This window comes from Phocoena sinus, chromosome 15 (genome assembly GCF_008692025.1).
Source record: "Phocoena sinus isolate mPhoSin1 chromosome 15, mPhoSin1.pri, whole genome shotgun sequence".
NCBI classification, from domain to species: Eukaryota; Metazoa; Chordata; class Mammalia; order Artiodactyla; family Phocoenidae; genus Phocoena; species Phocoena sinus.
The window spans coordinates 59,562,298-59,578,469 of NC_045777.1; the positions used below are offsets into that span (position 1 = coordinate 59,562,298).

The window sequence follows — 16,172 nt, forward strand, 5'->3', positions numbered from 1 at the left end:
TGAGTACACTGGAGGAATAGATTTTGAGGGAAATCTGTAATGAAAAGTTGATTGTTTGATTCACATAAGCTAACATCTTTTAGATAGCTAAGAGACATCTTTTTAGGTGAGTCAAAATCATACACATGCCCTATTTCCTGTAGCTTCTAGTATAGAAAATGCCCCGAGTTATACAAACAAGGATTAATCCTTTTAAGATAGTGTTAACTAAGATGTAGAATCTGGGATTAAATATATCCACCTAAATAATTTGCCATTTTCTCTCCAGGACCATTATACAGAAATCACTATAACCAAAATTTTATTTGTGGTCTTTTATCACATGCATTCATTCCTTTAAGATCCAAGCACTGATGAGGGCTTCTCGCATTTCTTAAAATCCTAATTGGGAATCTTGGCACTGCGACTACTAACACACTAATTGCAGGCAAGGAAAACATAGCAAATTTAAGAGATAAAAATGCAGGTATGCAGAACCTTCAAATATTTAATTAAATGACAACAGACTTCTTTGCTAATTAAACCCTAAACATCCATGAACTGATGAAGTACATAAAGTGTTTCTGGTCTGGTGACAAGACAAAATGACTTAGCAATTTCTTTGCATTCAAATATTTCTCAAGACTATGAAATAAAATGTAACCTTTATTAAACACTTGGACAGTCTTAAATACATTCAAGGCATTTAAAATATTAAAATTTCCATGCTTATTACAGTTCCTAAAAAACAAATTAACTAAGATTCAATTATTTCTTCAGAACAAAAACGTGGCAAATTTCTCCCACCAGATCTGGTTTTGTCCATTAAATCTCTACGGCATGGAGGATGAATCCAGAAAACCCAGAGTTGACTTCCACTGAAACATAAGCCACATACTCTATCTCTTATCCCACAAAACAATGTAATTTACTGCACAGATTTCCAGTACTCCTCTTGGCCCCTGGATAGGCCGTTATTGGCTCCCAGCCCTCACAGCCATGAGGTAAGGTGCCTCCCAAACTTAAGCCTTGGGAATCTAGCACCATGATGTGAACATTTTCATTACAATTCAGAATTACCTCTAACTCAGCTGTGGCCTTCAATTGTCAAAAAACTATCATCCTGCTCAAGAAACTTAAGTAAATCTGCTCTTTTCAACATAGAGAGCTATGAGAATTTCCACAGAGGGAAACTAGACGCACAGTGGAACAGGAAGGTAAACATCTGCTTCGTATTCAACAGGGACTAAGCTACAGGCCAAAGAACCACTGGGTGTTGCAAAATCTTTAGCTGGCTAGAGGATGGGATTAAAAAAACATACAGCTAACCCCAGAAAACTGTCATGGAGAGCACAGACTATATGATTAGGTAGGTAAGTTTGCCCTAAGCAAAGCAGTAGACTTAAATCTTCATCTTTGAATAAGTTAAGTTTCTATGGTAAACAAATCAATTACACTAAAACCCTACATTAAATGTAGTATACTCACTTTTACAAGCCTAAAAGGACAGGGGAATGAAAAACAAATTATTTTGTATTTCAGAGGTTTTCATGATTTAAAAAGCTGTCTCAACTCCTTGACTTGCTGGAGAACCATCTGAAGCTTTGATTCCTTTAGTCGTTATGTTCATGAACCCTAATTACCTTTGAAAGCATGCCTCACTTTGGCCTTTCCTATACTACACTGACTATGTCACTTACTATTAGAGATGTGTACCCCAATTCAAATGCAGGGAAAGGCCGAGTACCTGAAAAGTCACTTACTGTCTCAGGATATATTTGACAATGACCCAAAGTTTAAGAGTCTACTCTCCCAAGCTTCCTACCCTAGAGCTGTCACATAAAAATAAGTCTGTTTAGGGTGAGGAGGAATCTGGAGCAAGATGGAAAGGCTTATGGAAGACAAATATTTTCTTGCCTGCAGCGTCCAGGATTCGATCCAGTGCCTCTGTGAATGACTCCACGTTAATCTCCCCCAACAAATGTATGCGAACTCAGTGATCTGCAACCTTGGCTGATCACCATCTGGGTCCTGGAATCGATTATTTTAATTTCGATTCCAAGGCCTTTTCTAAGACCCATCTCAGCATGAGGGCCACGGCTGTCGTGCATGCAGTGAGCCCATCAGTGGCCTGCAAACAAGCTTTGGATGTGTTTGCACAGATTACTGTGATGGAGCTGTCATGTGAACAAATGGCTTAAAGCAGATGAGGAAAGGGTCACATCATAGGCATTCAAGTGAAACCAACAAGACATGGGATGCCAATTTTACACTGAGAAACAAATGTTTACTTTAATAATAAAAGAGCACAACCACAGAGCAGCACTGTATTTTACCTCTACTGCATTAGCAAATACAAAGAGCAATGAAATAAATGGATTTACCTCAAACTACTGGTTCTTACACCCATGAGCATGTGTGAGAATTACTTGTGGAGGTTTTAAAAACTATTTAAGTCTAGGCCTCACTCAGCGGTTCCAACAGGGGTCAGGACCCAGGTATTTTTTACAAGCTCTTTAGATAGCTCTGATGAGCAGCCTGCTGGTTGAGTCTCTGATTTTAGGTTGACTGGGGTACTTTGGGATTTTGGGGCCACTGTTTGGGGGTACGGGGAGCTTTTTTCGCAGATTTACTAGCAGTAGTGAAGAACTTGGCCTCTGGCTTTTTAGGAGTCTGTCTTGGGTCTTTTTTCCCCAGCGAAGAGGTTCTTTCTTTCTCCAACTCTTCTTTGATTCTTGCCTTCTTCCCTGGGCCTTTACCTGGGGTCTTGGGCTCCGGAGCTGTTGGGGTCTCCAAAGCTGGGGAGGCCTTTCTCTTCTTCCCATGAGGTGTGTTGGGACCAGGACTCTTCTTTGGAGACTTCTTTCCTGCAGCATCTTTTTGTGTCTAAGAAAAAGAAAAAAGTGGGTGTGGTGTGGGACAGGGACAGACAACTGATGATGTAACTCTAAGAGTCACTGTTTTTAAAATTTAGGGAACCCCTAAGAGGGAAACTGCAGCACGATGAATGAGGAATGGCTTTTTCCTCCTGCCTCAAAATCATTTTGAAAGGCAGCTGTACTCCACTATTAATGACTGTAAAAAGGAGCCTGGCACCTCCCTGGTCTAACCATCTTTCCTTATGGCTGGGGCTAAGGACTCCTAAAAGCACTGGGAGCACAGTAGGAAGACCTGTGACCTAAATCCTGACTCTTCTTCACCTCCAGTTGTAAATTCCTCGCATGTGGGTTACGGCAGGCGGTTCCGTAACAGTGTGTGTGAAAACCAACTGGGGTGCCTGTTAGCAAAAGGGGGGACCGTGTTCCAGACTGGAAATCCTGGATTTTCCAAGCACCCCAGATGATGTGGCTGATGATCCAAGGACAACATTCCAGCAATGGACTCTGTCCCACACAGAAAGAGGTTATATAGACAAAACAACCAACAAAACTTTGTTTTTGAGTTAACATAAAGCAGATGGAAAATTTGAAAAACATTGAAAATATAAAAAACAAAACTGATAACTTTACCACACAATATTAATATTATTCACTACCTTTTCCCCATGAGTATGTATTTAAAAGCCAAGTATTATGCTCTTTCCTCAACTATCTCATTAGTTATTTCCTAAGCACTATAAACTCGTACTAAACGTTATCTTGAAAAACTTTATAAAAACTACTGCAAGGGTACATAGCATTTTCTCACTTTTGCTTCTACAGTGAACAATGCTGAAACTTTCATACCTTTCCCCTCATCAAATTCCCTAGATGGGTTCCAAGGGCGTACACACTTCTACACTCTTCTTTAGGCCTTGCCTCGTCGCTTGTGGTATCTTAGTTCCCTGACCAGGGATCGAACCCCGGCCCCTGGCAGTGAAAGCGCTGAGTCCTAACCACTGGACTGCCAGGGAACACCCAACACTTCTACACTCTTGATGCGTATCACCCACCCAGGAAGCTATGCTTTCCACTCTTTAATTTCCAACACATGACCTGCCAGTCCCATTGTAACAAATACAGCTTACTTTTTCTAGAAACAATTATAGTGCCTACAGTTAATACACTGATCAACATTAATTTCAAGTATCTTAAAAAGAAAACCTCACTAGCAGCTTGGGGACACTGTAAAAGGAATATTTCACTAGCAGAGGAAAATTATAACTCCGTTGAAGATGTTAAGGATTACTGTGAGGAAAAAATACATAATCGGTAAAGTGCAGTAACAGCCCTGGGTTGACTCTCATGGGCTGTGCCGAGGGGCCATGAGTCTCATGCACACACGGTGAGGGCAGCCCTCTACTCTCTTAGGGACCCATTTCTCTCCTTATTTTCAAGAGGTCTCCCCCCAATATTTGGATAGATACTATGAGTATGAGCAAAAACATTATCAAAATGGGAATTCCCTGGCTGTCCAGTGGTTAGGACTCAGCGCTTCCACTGCCATGGGAACGCTGTCGATCCCTGGTTGGGGAACTAAGTTCCCGCAAGCCTCGTGGTGCGGCCAAACAAACAAAACAAAAACAAAAAACATTATCAAAGCACCCCAAAACAAAAAAACTCAGTTCCTTTAAATCACCTCCTCTGAAACCCATGAAGTCAGATTTCTGTAAGAACCAGGCAGGGTGGGGTGTTTGAAAGGTTTCAGAGGCAGAATCCAGCACCCAAGTTTCCCTTGGTAAATTTTCTGAAACTAATTATGTGGTGACTGAGGACTCACCTTCAGAAACTGAACCTGCTTTTCAAAACCACAGGCAATGTTTTTTAGAATTATTAATATGGCCAGGTCTCCCTTGATTCCAAGGTACACAAAAGGCTGTGCTGACTACACATCGCTTCACTATTTAGGAGGGGGATAGAGTCAGTCAGGGGTTCTTGGGATTTACCCTAGTATTTTTCATCCATGACTTCACAATCTCTGGCAGAACAGATTTTTATAAACGATGCCTCCCAGCTGCATAGCACTTCCCGTCCCTCACCAAGTGCCTGCCTGGCACACGGAGCCCTGGAATCCGTCCATGATGGATATTAAATATTAATGAAAATACCTCTACGCTTCTTGCAGCTGGAGTTTCCTTCACTGGTACCAGCAGTGGGATTTCATCTTCAGACTCGTCTTGAGCTTTAGGGAGGGTGCTCACCCCACTGGTCTCCTTCTGGGGTCCAGGGTCCTGGGCTGTAGCACCACCAGTTTTGGGGGCTGGTGCATCTGTAGTCGGGGCTGGTGCAGCCTTTCCAGCCTGTTTCATAAGCTTCTTGTTTCCTTTCTTTTCCTGCTGTCTTTTAAGACGTTCTTTCTTCTTTTGGCTTTTCTTTGATACCTACCAAAAAAAAAAACAAGCATAATTTTAATGGGGGACCCTTTTGTTGGTAAATATATGGCACAGACTTAGCACGTGCAGTCAGGTCATCCACAGGATCCCTGAAAGGGCCTTGACCTGTACAAGATCCAAGCACATGAGTCCCATCGCCAGCACTTGAACCCCAACTCTGCTTTGCCGCAGAGTCCCAGCCAAAGATGCATTTTATGTGGTAAATTATATTCAGAATCTGGGTATCTGAAGTGTGCAATCACCAGCTCTGTGGAAGTCAACCTCATTTACAGGCGAGTTACGAATAATCCAGAATTGTATAGTATGTGATGTGTTGAACTTCCATATATGCAGGTTCCACATCTGCAGATTCAACCAAATGTGAATCAAAAGTATTCAAGGGAGCTTCCCTGGTGGCGCAGTGGTTGAGAGTCCGCCTGCCAATGCAGGGGACACGGGTTTGTGCCCCGGTCTGGGAAGATCCCACACACTGCGGAGCGGCTAGGCCCGTGAGCCATGGCCGCTGAGCCTGCGCATCCGGAGCCTGTGCTCCGCAACGGGAGAGGCCACAACAGTGAGAGGCCCACGTACCACAAAAAAAAAAAAAAAAAAATTCAAGGGAAAAAAAAAAATTCCAAAAAGTTCCAAAAAGCGAAACTTAAATTTGCTGCACTCTGACAACTATTTACATAGCACTCACACTGTATTAGTCATAAGTAATCTAAAGATGATTTAAAGGGCGTCCAGTGATTAAGACTCTGTGCTCCTGGGAGTGCTGGGGGCCCGGGTTCGATCCCTGGTTGGGGAACTAGATCCCAGATGCTGCAACTAAAGATCCCGCATGAGGCAGCGGAGATCCTGCGTGCTGCAATTAAGACCCGGCACAGCTAGATAGCTAGCTGGCTAAATACATAGATAGATATATAAATATTAAGAAAAAAAATATTATTTAAAGGATGCCAGAGAATGTGGTACAGTTTATGTGCAAATACTATGCTGCCTAAGGGGCTTTAGCACCCACAAATTTTGGCATCCGTGGGGGGGATCCTGGAACTAATCCCCCCATGTATGAGACGGGTAACTGTACATCTCCGTGAAGCTGCTACAAAAACAAAAAACCCTGATATTTTTTTCCTGCCTGAGTTTGTGGTTGAGAGTTAACACAGTAGCAAGTTTACATAGCTAGAGGTCCATTATCCTTACCACAGAGTACTGTTAGATAACATCTATAACTGTGACAAAATTCCATTTTAACCAGCAATTCCAACATTGTCACCAAGCCCTCAACTGAATCTGACAAACAGCAAAAAATTCAGACTTCTTGTTTCCAGTAACAGCAGTTTATGTTATTTTGGATTATGAAAACAAGTAAAAAGTAGGGTAAAATATTAACAACTTTTTTCATAAAAGCACTGATGAGCTGATTACACTGTAAGAAATGTTTGCCCTGAGAGTATTTGCTGATCCCTAACTTTTAACAGCTGTTATGACTGGGCACAGGAGGGCAGGGGTGTGAAGTGGAGAAATCAAATCCTAATGTCCATACCAGGCAGGGATTCTAAGTAAAAACCTCATTACAATAAGCTGGGACCCCAATGAGTCGAACCCTCAGGACAGAGATGAACAGGGGGCAGAGCCGTGAGGATTTGTCACCGTGGGTGGATTTGAATCATTCAGGGAACCTCAAGCCTTGAGTGTGCTTCTAGGTGGTTCTGGGTTGAGAGTGCCCCAAGGTGCCTGGCTGCCATAAGTCTAAATCCTCTCGGGAAAGATCTTCATCCCACCCCTCAAGTTACTTCTACAAATAATTTTCCAAATGGACTATCCACGATACAGTCCACAATAACTAAGTACACAGGAACCAGCAGGTAGAGACAACCCGCTACATCACCAAGACGGCTAATGGTTTGAATTATCAGACAATAAAACAACTATGCTTAATGGGTTCTAAGAATTAAGACAAACTGGAAGACTATTTAGATAACAGGAAACCAAAAAAAGGTAACGATAATTTGAAAAAGAACAAAATACAGAACTTCTAGAAGACAAAAAATTAAAAGACTGAGTCTAAAAACTCATTGGACACATTGATGAACATGGCTGGAGAAAGACCAAATAAACTAGGAGATTGGTCCAGCCAATAGCAAAAAGTTCCATTTTCTCTCATGCGGCTTTCTGCAATATTACCAGCAGCACTGAAAACCTACAAACCAAAACCAAGAGGTATGCCAGCCTCATACGATCTTGAATTTCACCCATAAATAACCATGTATGAAAACTGAATAGACTCGATTTCGGTTTTCCTCTTCCTCTCAGCTCCTCCTGACACTGCACAGGCCCCTTCTGAGCCTTTGTTCTCTCTTCCTGGGCTGCGCTTACAGCCTTGATTACGCCTGCCTGGGATGTGAACTTCTACTAACCTTCTTCTTCTGATTTTGTGTGCGTAGTCCCCTGGCTTCACCACGACTGCTGACAAATGAAGAAAAGACGGGCAGGGAAACCGATCTCTCAGTCTTCACGTACAAGAGCTTCACGCTCTCCCACTTCTGAAACAGAGAGAAGAGTAACATCGTTTGTAGGTGTTTTGTTCCTTTAAACGAACGGCCAATAGAAGCATCTGCGAGACCGTACCTCCGGCAGTTTCTGTGAAAGCCTTTCTGTGACGGCAACAACGTTTTCCACGATGTGCTGAACTTGCATCCCAGTGTGACCAATGCGGATGGTACTGAAATTTAATAAAGCATTAGACACAGAGAGCTGAAAAAATAACTTGGTTTTCAAAATACAGCATAAGCAGGTATGTGAGAAATACACAATCCTAAAAAAAATTTTTTTAATGTAAAATCACTGAAATCTTTAGGTTCTCAATTTATTTTAGAGGAAGATGATCATCCTTCATGTTCTAGAAGTGCCCTCCTCCTGAAATATGCCCTACCATCAATAGGTGATTGAGGAGCTGGCACCTGGAACCATGTGAGGCTGGGAGGGGCAGTGGGGAGGGCCAAAGGGAATCCACCTTCATTCTGGAAAACACAGGTCACTGAGTCAGCCCTCAAGCTTTCCTGAGGGCAATTACCCCCAGCAGCGGCTGTTCTGAAAAGGACCACCCCCAGGAGGACTGCTTGCTACCTTTATAGCTCCACTGCCCTGACACAGCTGCCACCTCTAAAATGAACAGTTGCTCGTGTAATAGCGTCTTCTGGCCAAGAGCAAAACCATCCCCTCAGCTGAAGCAGAGGGCAGCCGCAAGCCAACGGGGAAGCCCAGAAATGCCCACTGCTCAGCCACTGGGTCCGCTGGTCCTGGCAGCCCCCACTCTCCCCACCATGGGAGCTGAAAGGCAGGCTGGCATGTCGGCAGGATGAGTGCAGAATGAAGATGAGACGCGCTGATGCTCCTACCTCCCTCCAGACAAAGACGGGGTCCTGCCCATTCTGTGTGCCCACTGTCACTGACCTGCAAGTACACCCTGAACCAGGCTTATTCTCCTGTTTTCCTAAACATCTAAAGGTGCCCTGTACAGGGACTTCCCTGGTGGTCCAGTGGTTAAGACTCCATGCTCACAATGCAGGGGGTACAGGTTCAATCCCTGGTTGGGGACCTAAGATCCCACACGCTGCATGGCACATCCAAAAAATTAAAAAAAAAAAAAAAAAAAAAAGGGTGCCCATCCAGTACAGTAAAAATCAGCAGACGTGCCTTTTAAAATTTAAGTTAGTTAAAATCAGGTAAAGTTAGAAGTTCAGATCCTCAGCTGTGGAAGCCATGTTTCAAGTGCTCAGCAGCTATCTGTGGCTCATTCTTCTGCATGAGACTACACAGCTATAGACCATCTCCACCACTTTGGAAACTTCTAGGGGGCAGCACTGTTCTAGAGAACTGAATACTTCTAAAGAATGAATTTTAGTTTTAACAGAAGAGTCTGGTTTCATTAATACTATCTTATTTTAAAAAGTTTATAAAATCATTATTAAATATAAAATGAAACAGAGGCACACCTTAACGCCTTTTACCTACCTGCAAGAACCACTTTTAGAGATGTTTAAGACAGTTCCCCCTACACAGTCACTGATCTCTCTGGATAAATTCTTGGCCTGAAGGTTTACAGGTACTGGAACTCTAAAACAATACAAAGGCATTTACAGCAGCACATACACACCCGTAAATTTCACGCTACTAAAGTCCGGTCATTGCTGAGAAACTTACTTCTTTCTGTTGTAGAAATGTCTCCCGAGGTGTGAGGGTAAGAGGCGCCTGATTCTGGCGTCCGTAATGAAGAAGTCGAAACTACCCAAGAGGCGGAGCTTAGCTTCATAGGCTTTATATTCCTTTTTTAAAGTTCGGAGGGGGATAATCTAGAAAATGTAAAAACATGAATCTATATACAAAACAGAAACAGACTCACAGACACAGAAAACAAACTTATGGTTACCAAAGGGAGGGGAGGGACAAATTAGGAGTTTGGGATCAATAGATACAAACTGCTATACATAAAATAGATAAGCAACATGGATTTACTGTATAGCACAGGAAACTATACCCAATATCTTATAATAACCTATAAGAGAATATAATCTGCAAAATAAACAAAAAACCCTGAATCACTATGCTGTACACCTGAAGCTAACAATATTGTACACCAACTATACTTCGATAAAAAAGAGAGAGAGAGGAAAAAAAAGGTATAAAAACAAAAAATTAAGAACCTGAACAACAACAAGAAGAAATACTGGGGCAATTTGTATTTGGATTTTAAAATGCCCTGGGGTCACAGTTTAGCGAACATGTGAGTATCTAAAACAGCACAAGGGGGCTTCCCTGGTGGCGCAGTGGTTGAGAGTCCACCTGCCGATGCAGGGGACACAGGTTCGTGCCCCGGTCCGAGAAGATCCCACGTGCCGCGGAGCGGCTGGGCCCGTGAGCCATGGCCGCTGAGCCTGCAGGTCTGGAGCCTGTGCTCCGCAACGGGAGAGGCCACAACAGTGAGAGGCCCGCGTACCGCAAAAAAAAAAAAAAAAAAAAAAGAGTACAATGATGGCAAAAAAAAAAAAAAAAAAAAAAAAAAAATAAAACAGTACAGGCACAGGGGCAAATGAGTCGGGACCCTCAGCTAAAGAAACCGAACCAATGACTACAAAAAGGGGGAGGGGTGCCAAGTCAGAGGCAAACCCAGGATGCTCTGGAAGGAGAGAGAAGTGACACAACGGAGCAGCGTTCTATAAAATCTTCAAGATATAATCATTACTGATGCATGTGTTGAGCTTTTAGGTCAACATACCTCAACAGCCCATCTGTCACAGGGAAGAGGGAATATGCCCTACCTAAAGCCAATGAGAATTAAATTAAAAAGAGAAAATTAACTTAAAAATTAAATTCCTAGGAGAGAAACATGTACCAGGAATGTCACTTTAATTGAATCCAATCTTTTAGTTGTCTTGAAAATATTAACCTGCTCCCTACCTGAGAAATGTTTTTTTCCCCATAACATATTTTGTTGAACACAACAGATCTAAAATACCATATTTAACTGTAATTTATAGAAATTATTTTATATTCTTTTTCCATATTAAATCCTTAAGATCCAGTATTTGTGTTACATCTTAATTCTGACTAGCCACGTATCAAGTGCTTAATGCCATGTGTGGCTAGCTGCCAGCATGATGGACAGCTTAGCATTGGTCAGTTACAGCTATTCATTACCTGAGAAATGATTTTAACTCCATGCTTGTTCAAAAGCTTCTTATAAAAACGTTCTGTCTGTTCGGGAGTTAAATTAGGTTCATCTTTGGTAAATAAACAGATATCTGCTAAATCTGATCGAATACCATGAGGCAAGGACCTGCAAAATACATGAGAACGAACCAACGAATAAAGCATTATAACTGATAACATGTATGTTTATATCCCACAGAATACACAATAAATTCACTGTCATTTCAATAAACTTCATTCATGCTTTTAAAGCAAATACACTACTGAGAACATTTAAAAATATATCTAGGGCTTCCCTGGTGGTGCAGTGGTTGAGAGCCCACCTGCCGATGCAGGGGACATGGGTTCGTGCCCCGGTCCGGGAAGATCCCACATGCCGCAGAGCGGCTGGGCCCGTGAGCCATGGCCGCTGAGCCTGCACATCTGGAGCCTGTGCTCCGCAACGGGAGAGGCCACAACAGTGAGAGGCCTGCGTACCGCAAAATAAATAAATAAATAAATAAATAATCTAGTTTTCAGTGGTACAGAGGAGAGATTTTTAACATTCAAATACTAAATCACCACAAATATCTGCAGGCCAAAACATCAACTAATATTTGGGATACAATTAAGACTTAAAATATAATCAAAGATACTCAAAATAGTGCACACGTAATTATTATTATTTTACGTGTTGCTATATAGGCATACGTACTACCATGTGCTAGAATAATCTAGTTTCATCAGGACAGTTCTGATTCAGAACTCTACCTTGCAGAAACCCCTGGGCTCCACAAACATAACTCTCAAGACCAGAAACAGAAAACGGAGCAAACCTACAGGGACCAGCAAACATGAATTATGTTGAGTCTCAAAAAGGTTTAGCTCACTTTCTAGGCCTACACGTTCTGAGGAAACATTTCCTCAGTTTAAAAAGAGAGCAATCCGCAGAAGCAGGACTTGGCAAACGAGATGGCAAGTGGCAGAAATCACCAAGAGGTGAGCAGTTGGAAAAACACCGCGGAGAAAGTGAGGGCTTTCCAGAAGCAAAAACTCGCCTGGGCAGAAGTATGGAATAAAGAATACACCCAGATACATAAAGCAATAACTAAGGCAATCTGGCTGGTGCAGTTTGTGAGGATAAGTTAAGAGAGAGTCTGAGGGTCAAAAGGGTCTTTCCAATTTGTAGTCATTCTTAACCCCTATCACCCACCTTTATGGGGAAAAGAAAAAGAAGCTATCCCACACACTGCTTTCTATAGCACAGCTGGCTTTTTAACACCCAAGAAATGAGAGACTCCACAGAGAGGCAGGGTTACCAGACAGAATATAGGACATCCAGTTAAATCTGAACCATTTTTTAAGTATAATTATGTCCCCAACATTACATGGGACCTACTTATCTAAAAAATCGCTTGTATTTTATTTGCTAAATCTGGCAACTCTGCAGAGAGGGCATCTCTCACCTACGAGTCCTAGCAATAAGAATGTGCTATCACCATGGGTTTTTTTCTCTTAGGAAATCACTGCCAAATTTTTAATTGTCTGTATAAAGGAGTGAGTTCAGGACCTCAGGAATTTTAGCTTGCAACTAGCTTGACGTGGAAAGATAACAGATCCTATGAAAATATGAAAGCTGTTTCATTTATTCTAACCTCTGTCCTCTCAAAAACCAGGTTTTCAGATTCAATAGAACAGCTTAGGTCAAACTGTCCACCAAACATCCAGAAAACTGGTGACATTTCTAGAAAACTTAAGCACATCTGAAATCTTAAAAAACTTAAGAATGTCTGAAGACCTATGGTTTTTGGGGGGCACAATTATTTCAACTCAAGTTATCCCGAGTTTGCAAAGTTTCCACCAGAAACTAAGCTGCCATTTGTTAAAGTTGCACGGAATGGCCAAGCAGATAAAAAGAGCAAAGGTAGAAAATCAGAACTTACAATCTGACCCTCAGTTCTTTACTTGGAATTTTCCATAATACCACCATTAAAAAGAAATTTTCATTCTCATTCAAAAGCAATCCATTTGCGTTTTTCCTGGATCTGGAATGTGCCAACAGAGCTTCTACTGCCTTTTTAATCTGCAAGGTGGAGATACACAAATAAATTACATCTCAATCGAATTTAAAACTTGCCCCCGCCCCAGAATTTGTCCCTGATAAATTTCTATTTTAGCAGGTAACCTCCACAACCGTATCCATTAGGATCCTGCAATTTGTAATCAGAGGAATGTAGCCACCTAAGCTAATAGCATCGTCTACAGAAACGAGCCTCTTCTAAATATAACATTGAGACAGAGAGAACGTGCTTCCCCTGCCCTGGATGATGAAGGCAGTAATACCAATAAAAGCGCAATACCCCTGCATCTAGTATTTCCTGAGCGCTTATTATGTGCCAGGCTCCCTGGCTACCGCGCTTTAGGTGCATCACCTCCTCTCAGAGCCCATTTTGCGAAGTTACTGAGGCTGGTAAAAATCAAGCGACTTGGCCAAAGTCAAAGGCAGGGAAGCACAGCCAGGTGGACCTCACCCCAGGATCCCAAGTTATACCTGCAATCCAACTCAAGATAAGAGACTTCCCTGGTGGTCCAGTGGTTAGGACTCCGCGCTTCCACCGCAGGGAACACAAGTTCGATCCCTGGTCGGGGAACTAGAATCCCGCAGGCCGCACGGAGCAGCCAAAACAAAAAAATCCAACTAAGAGAGCCAGGCCGCAGGTCTAGAGGAGGCGGGCGTCTACCCGCGAGTACAAAGCAGCGGGCGAGCCGAACGAGCGACCCTCCCTAAAGCTCCGGAGGCGCCCACACCGGCCCGAAGCCTGCATTCCGCAACCGCGCCGCCCAAGGCCACGGCCATCCGGCTTCCGAACGCTCCTCCCCAGAGGCCACTCACCTGCTCTTCGTCCAGCTGCTCCAGGCCGGCCGGGGTCGCTGGAGTCGAAGCTGAAGTTGCGGTTGAGGTTGACGGTGGGGTAGAAGCCGAGGCCTCCATTTCGCGTTCACCTCGTGGAGACGCGCATCCGGATCCCAGGAGCTGGTTCCTGAGGCGCACGCGCGAAACCAGGCCCGTAGCCGGAAATCGGGGGGGGCGGGGACTAGACCATCGAATCACTTCCGGGAGCGCGGGGTCGAGTCTCTGGGCGTTGCGCCGACAGAGTTTGGCGGGCGAAAGAAGACTGAGGTAGGTATTCGCCCCGCCTGCGGTCTGTCACTTCCCAGAGGGATTACTTCTCTTTCTCTTCTGTTCCTGGTGTCTGTGAGGCGCGGGGAGCAGCCTGGTGACATCTCGCTCTCACTCTTCCACCGAAGAAATCGAGCGCCCGGAGGCGGGAGATGAGGCCTGTCCGGCCACCCCGTGGGGCCATTTGCTGTCAGTGGACCGCCCGCCCTCGACTTTAGGCTGGCGGCGTGGGACGTGGGGACCGCGGGGAGTGCGACCTCATCACCCACCTGCCGGGTGACTTTGGGCGAACCTAGCCACAGTCCCCGCCATGGCCAGGGTGGCGGGCCCCTCCCCGCTGACTGGTGAAGATTCCGTGGCCTCGTGCGCGGGAAACACCAGGCGCGTCGTTAAGCGGTGTGGAGTCCGAGCGGTGAGCCGGAGCCGGTCTCCTGAGCTTCGGGGCTCACAGAGGGGGGAGGTAACAGCATGTACACGTAAAGGTGCAGGCTGGAGAACGGGAGGAAGCCTCCCTTCCTCCCCGTGGCCCCAGAGGTGACCACTGTTACCTGTTTCTCTTGGAACCTTCCAGGGATGTTCAAGGCATGTTTAGGAAATACTTACACTTTTTTCTCTTTAGCGATGGCTGGGTTTCAATTCTCTTTTCTTTTTTAAACACAAGTAGTAGCCTGTACGCCCGTTGTTCTGTACGTTGCCGTTTCCTCTTAATATATCTTGGAGGTTGTCCAAGTCAGTACCTAAGGCTGTGCCTCTTTTTTAACAGCCGTATGGCCTTTCACCATGTAGATAAACAAGAGGTAATTTAGGAGCTTTTTGATGGATATTCAGGATGGTTCTTTTTGCAATTAGCTACAGAAGATTTTGAGAGATCAAAGAATGGGAGTAGGATGCTTTCCGTGTCAGTTGCTTCCAAAGAAATGCTCCTTCCATATTGCCAAAGCTGGAGGAAGGGGTGTTTTGCTGCTGATCTCTAATACTGGCTTTGTCTTTTTTTTTTTTTTAATTTTAATTGGGGTATAGCTGATTACCAGTGTTATGTCTGGCTTTGTCTTTTTATTTTAATTAATTAATTAATTTTTGGCTGCATTGTGTCTTCCTTGCAGTGCGCGGGCTTCTCATTGTGGTGGCTTCTCTTGCTGCAGAGCACGGGCTCTAGGCGCACGGGCTCAATAGCTGTGGCCCATGGGCTTAGTTGCTCTGCAGCATGTGGGATCTTCCCGGACCAGGGCTTGAACCCATGTCCCCTGCAATGAATGGCAGGTGGATTCTTAACCACTGTGCCACCTGGGAAGTCCTGTCTGGCTTTGTCTTTAACCAGAAACTTGTAGGAGAAGTGTTCTAAACCTTTGGCACCTACTCCCACTTGTCTGTTTTAGAACCTAGTATAAGATGGAATTCGTTTTAGCATGATATTATGAATTGTCACGTTAGGCTTCATGTATCTGTGTTTCCTAGTATTCTGAAGAGAGCATCGGGGCTGTCACATGTCGTGTCACCTGAATTCAAGTTTGAGAACCAGACTTTCGGGCCAGGGGAACAGCATGAATTCAGGTGAAAGAGGATGGTGGTGTTTGGAAGTAGTAAGTGGCTGCAGTAGGGATGGCAGAGGGAAGAAATGGGAGATGAGGCTAGAGTGGGGAGGTTAAGGAATTTATTATCAAGCTGAAGGTTTATATTTTGGAGAAATCATACAGATACAAGGTTTTTGAACTGGTATTAGGGAAGAAGAGGAGGTGATGAATTATGCTTTAGGAAAGCTAATATTGCTGTGGTATTGTAGTGGTTAAAAAAATGTCATATGCCCACAAATTCTTTGAAACTTAAGTGATGGAGTTTCGTTCCCCTCCCCTTGAGTATGGGCTGGACTGAGTAGACTTGCTTCTAGCAAATAGAATAGAGCAGAAGTGATGGGATGTCACTTTGGAGATTAGATTATAAAAAGACTATAGTTTCGACCTTAAGTGTTCTTTTCCCCTCCATCTTCCCCCCCCACCTCTCCCTCCGTCTTTCCTTTGTTCAAAATTACTTTCT

At 43.9% G+C, this 16,172-nt stretch overlaps 1 protein-coding gene across 1 annotated transcript; it reads right to left on the reverse strand.

Moving 5' to 3' along the window:
* Nucleotides 1-625: 625 nt before the first annotated feature.
* On the reverse strand, nt 626-13,998 carry RSL1D1 (ribosomal L1 domain containing 1). The gene is given in 10 exon segments (XM_032606421.1): nt 626-2,570; nt 2,572-2,865; nt 5,006-5,278; nt 7,690-7,815; nt 7,901-7,994; nt 9,287-9,388; nt 9,476-9,624; nt 10,970-11,108; nt 12,904-13,043; nt 13,854-13,998. Coding segments are annotated over 10 exon segments (1,491 nt in total). The 5' UTR covers nt 13,953-13,998; the 3' UTR covers nt 626-2,495.
* Between the last annotated feature and the right edge of the window lie 2,174 nt (nt 13,999-16,172).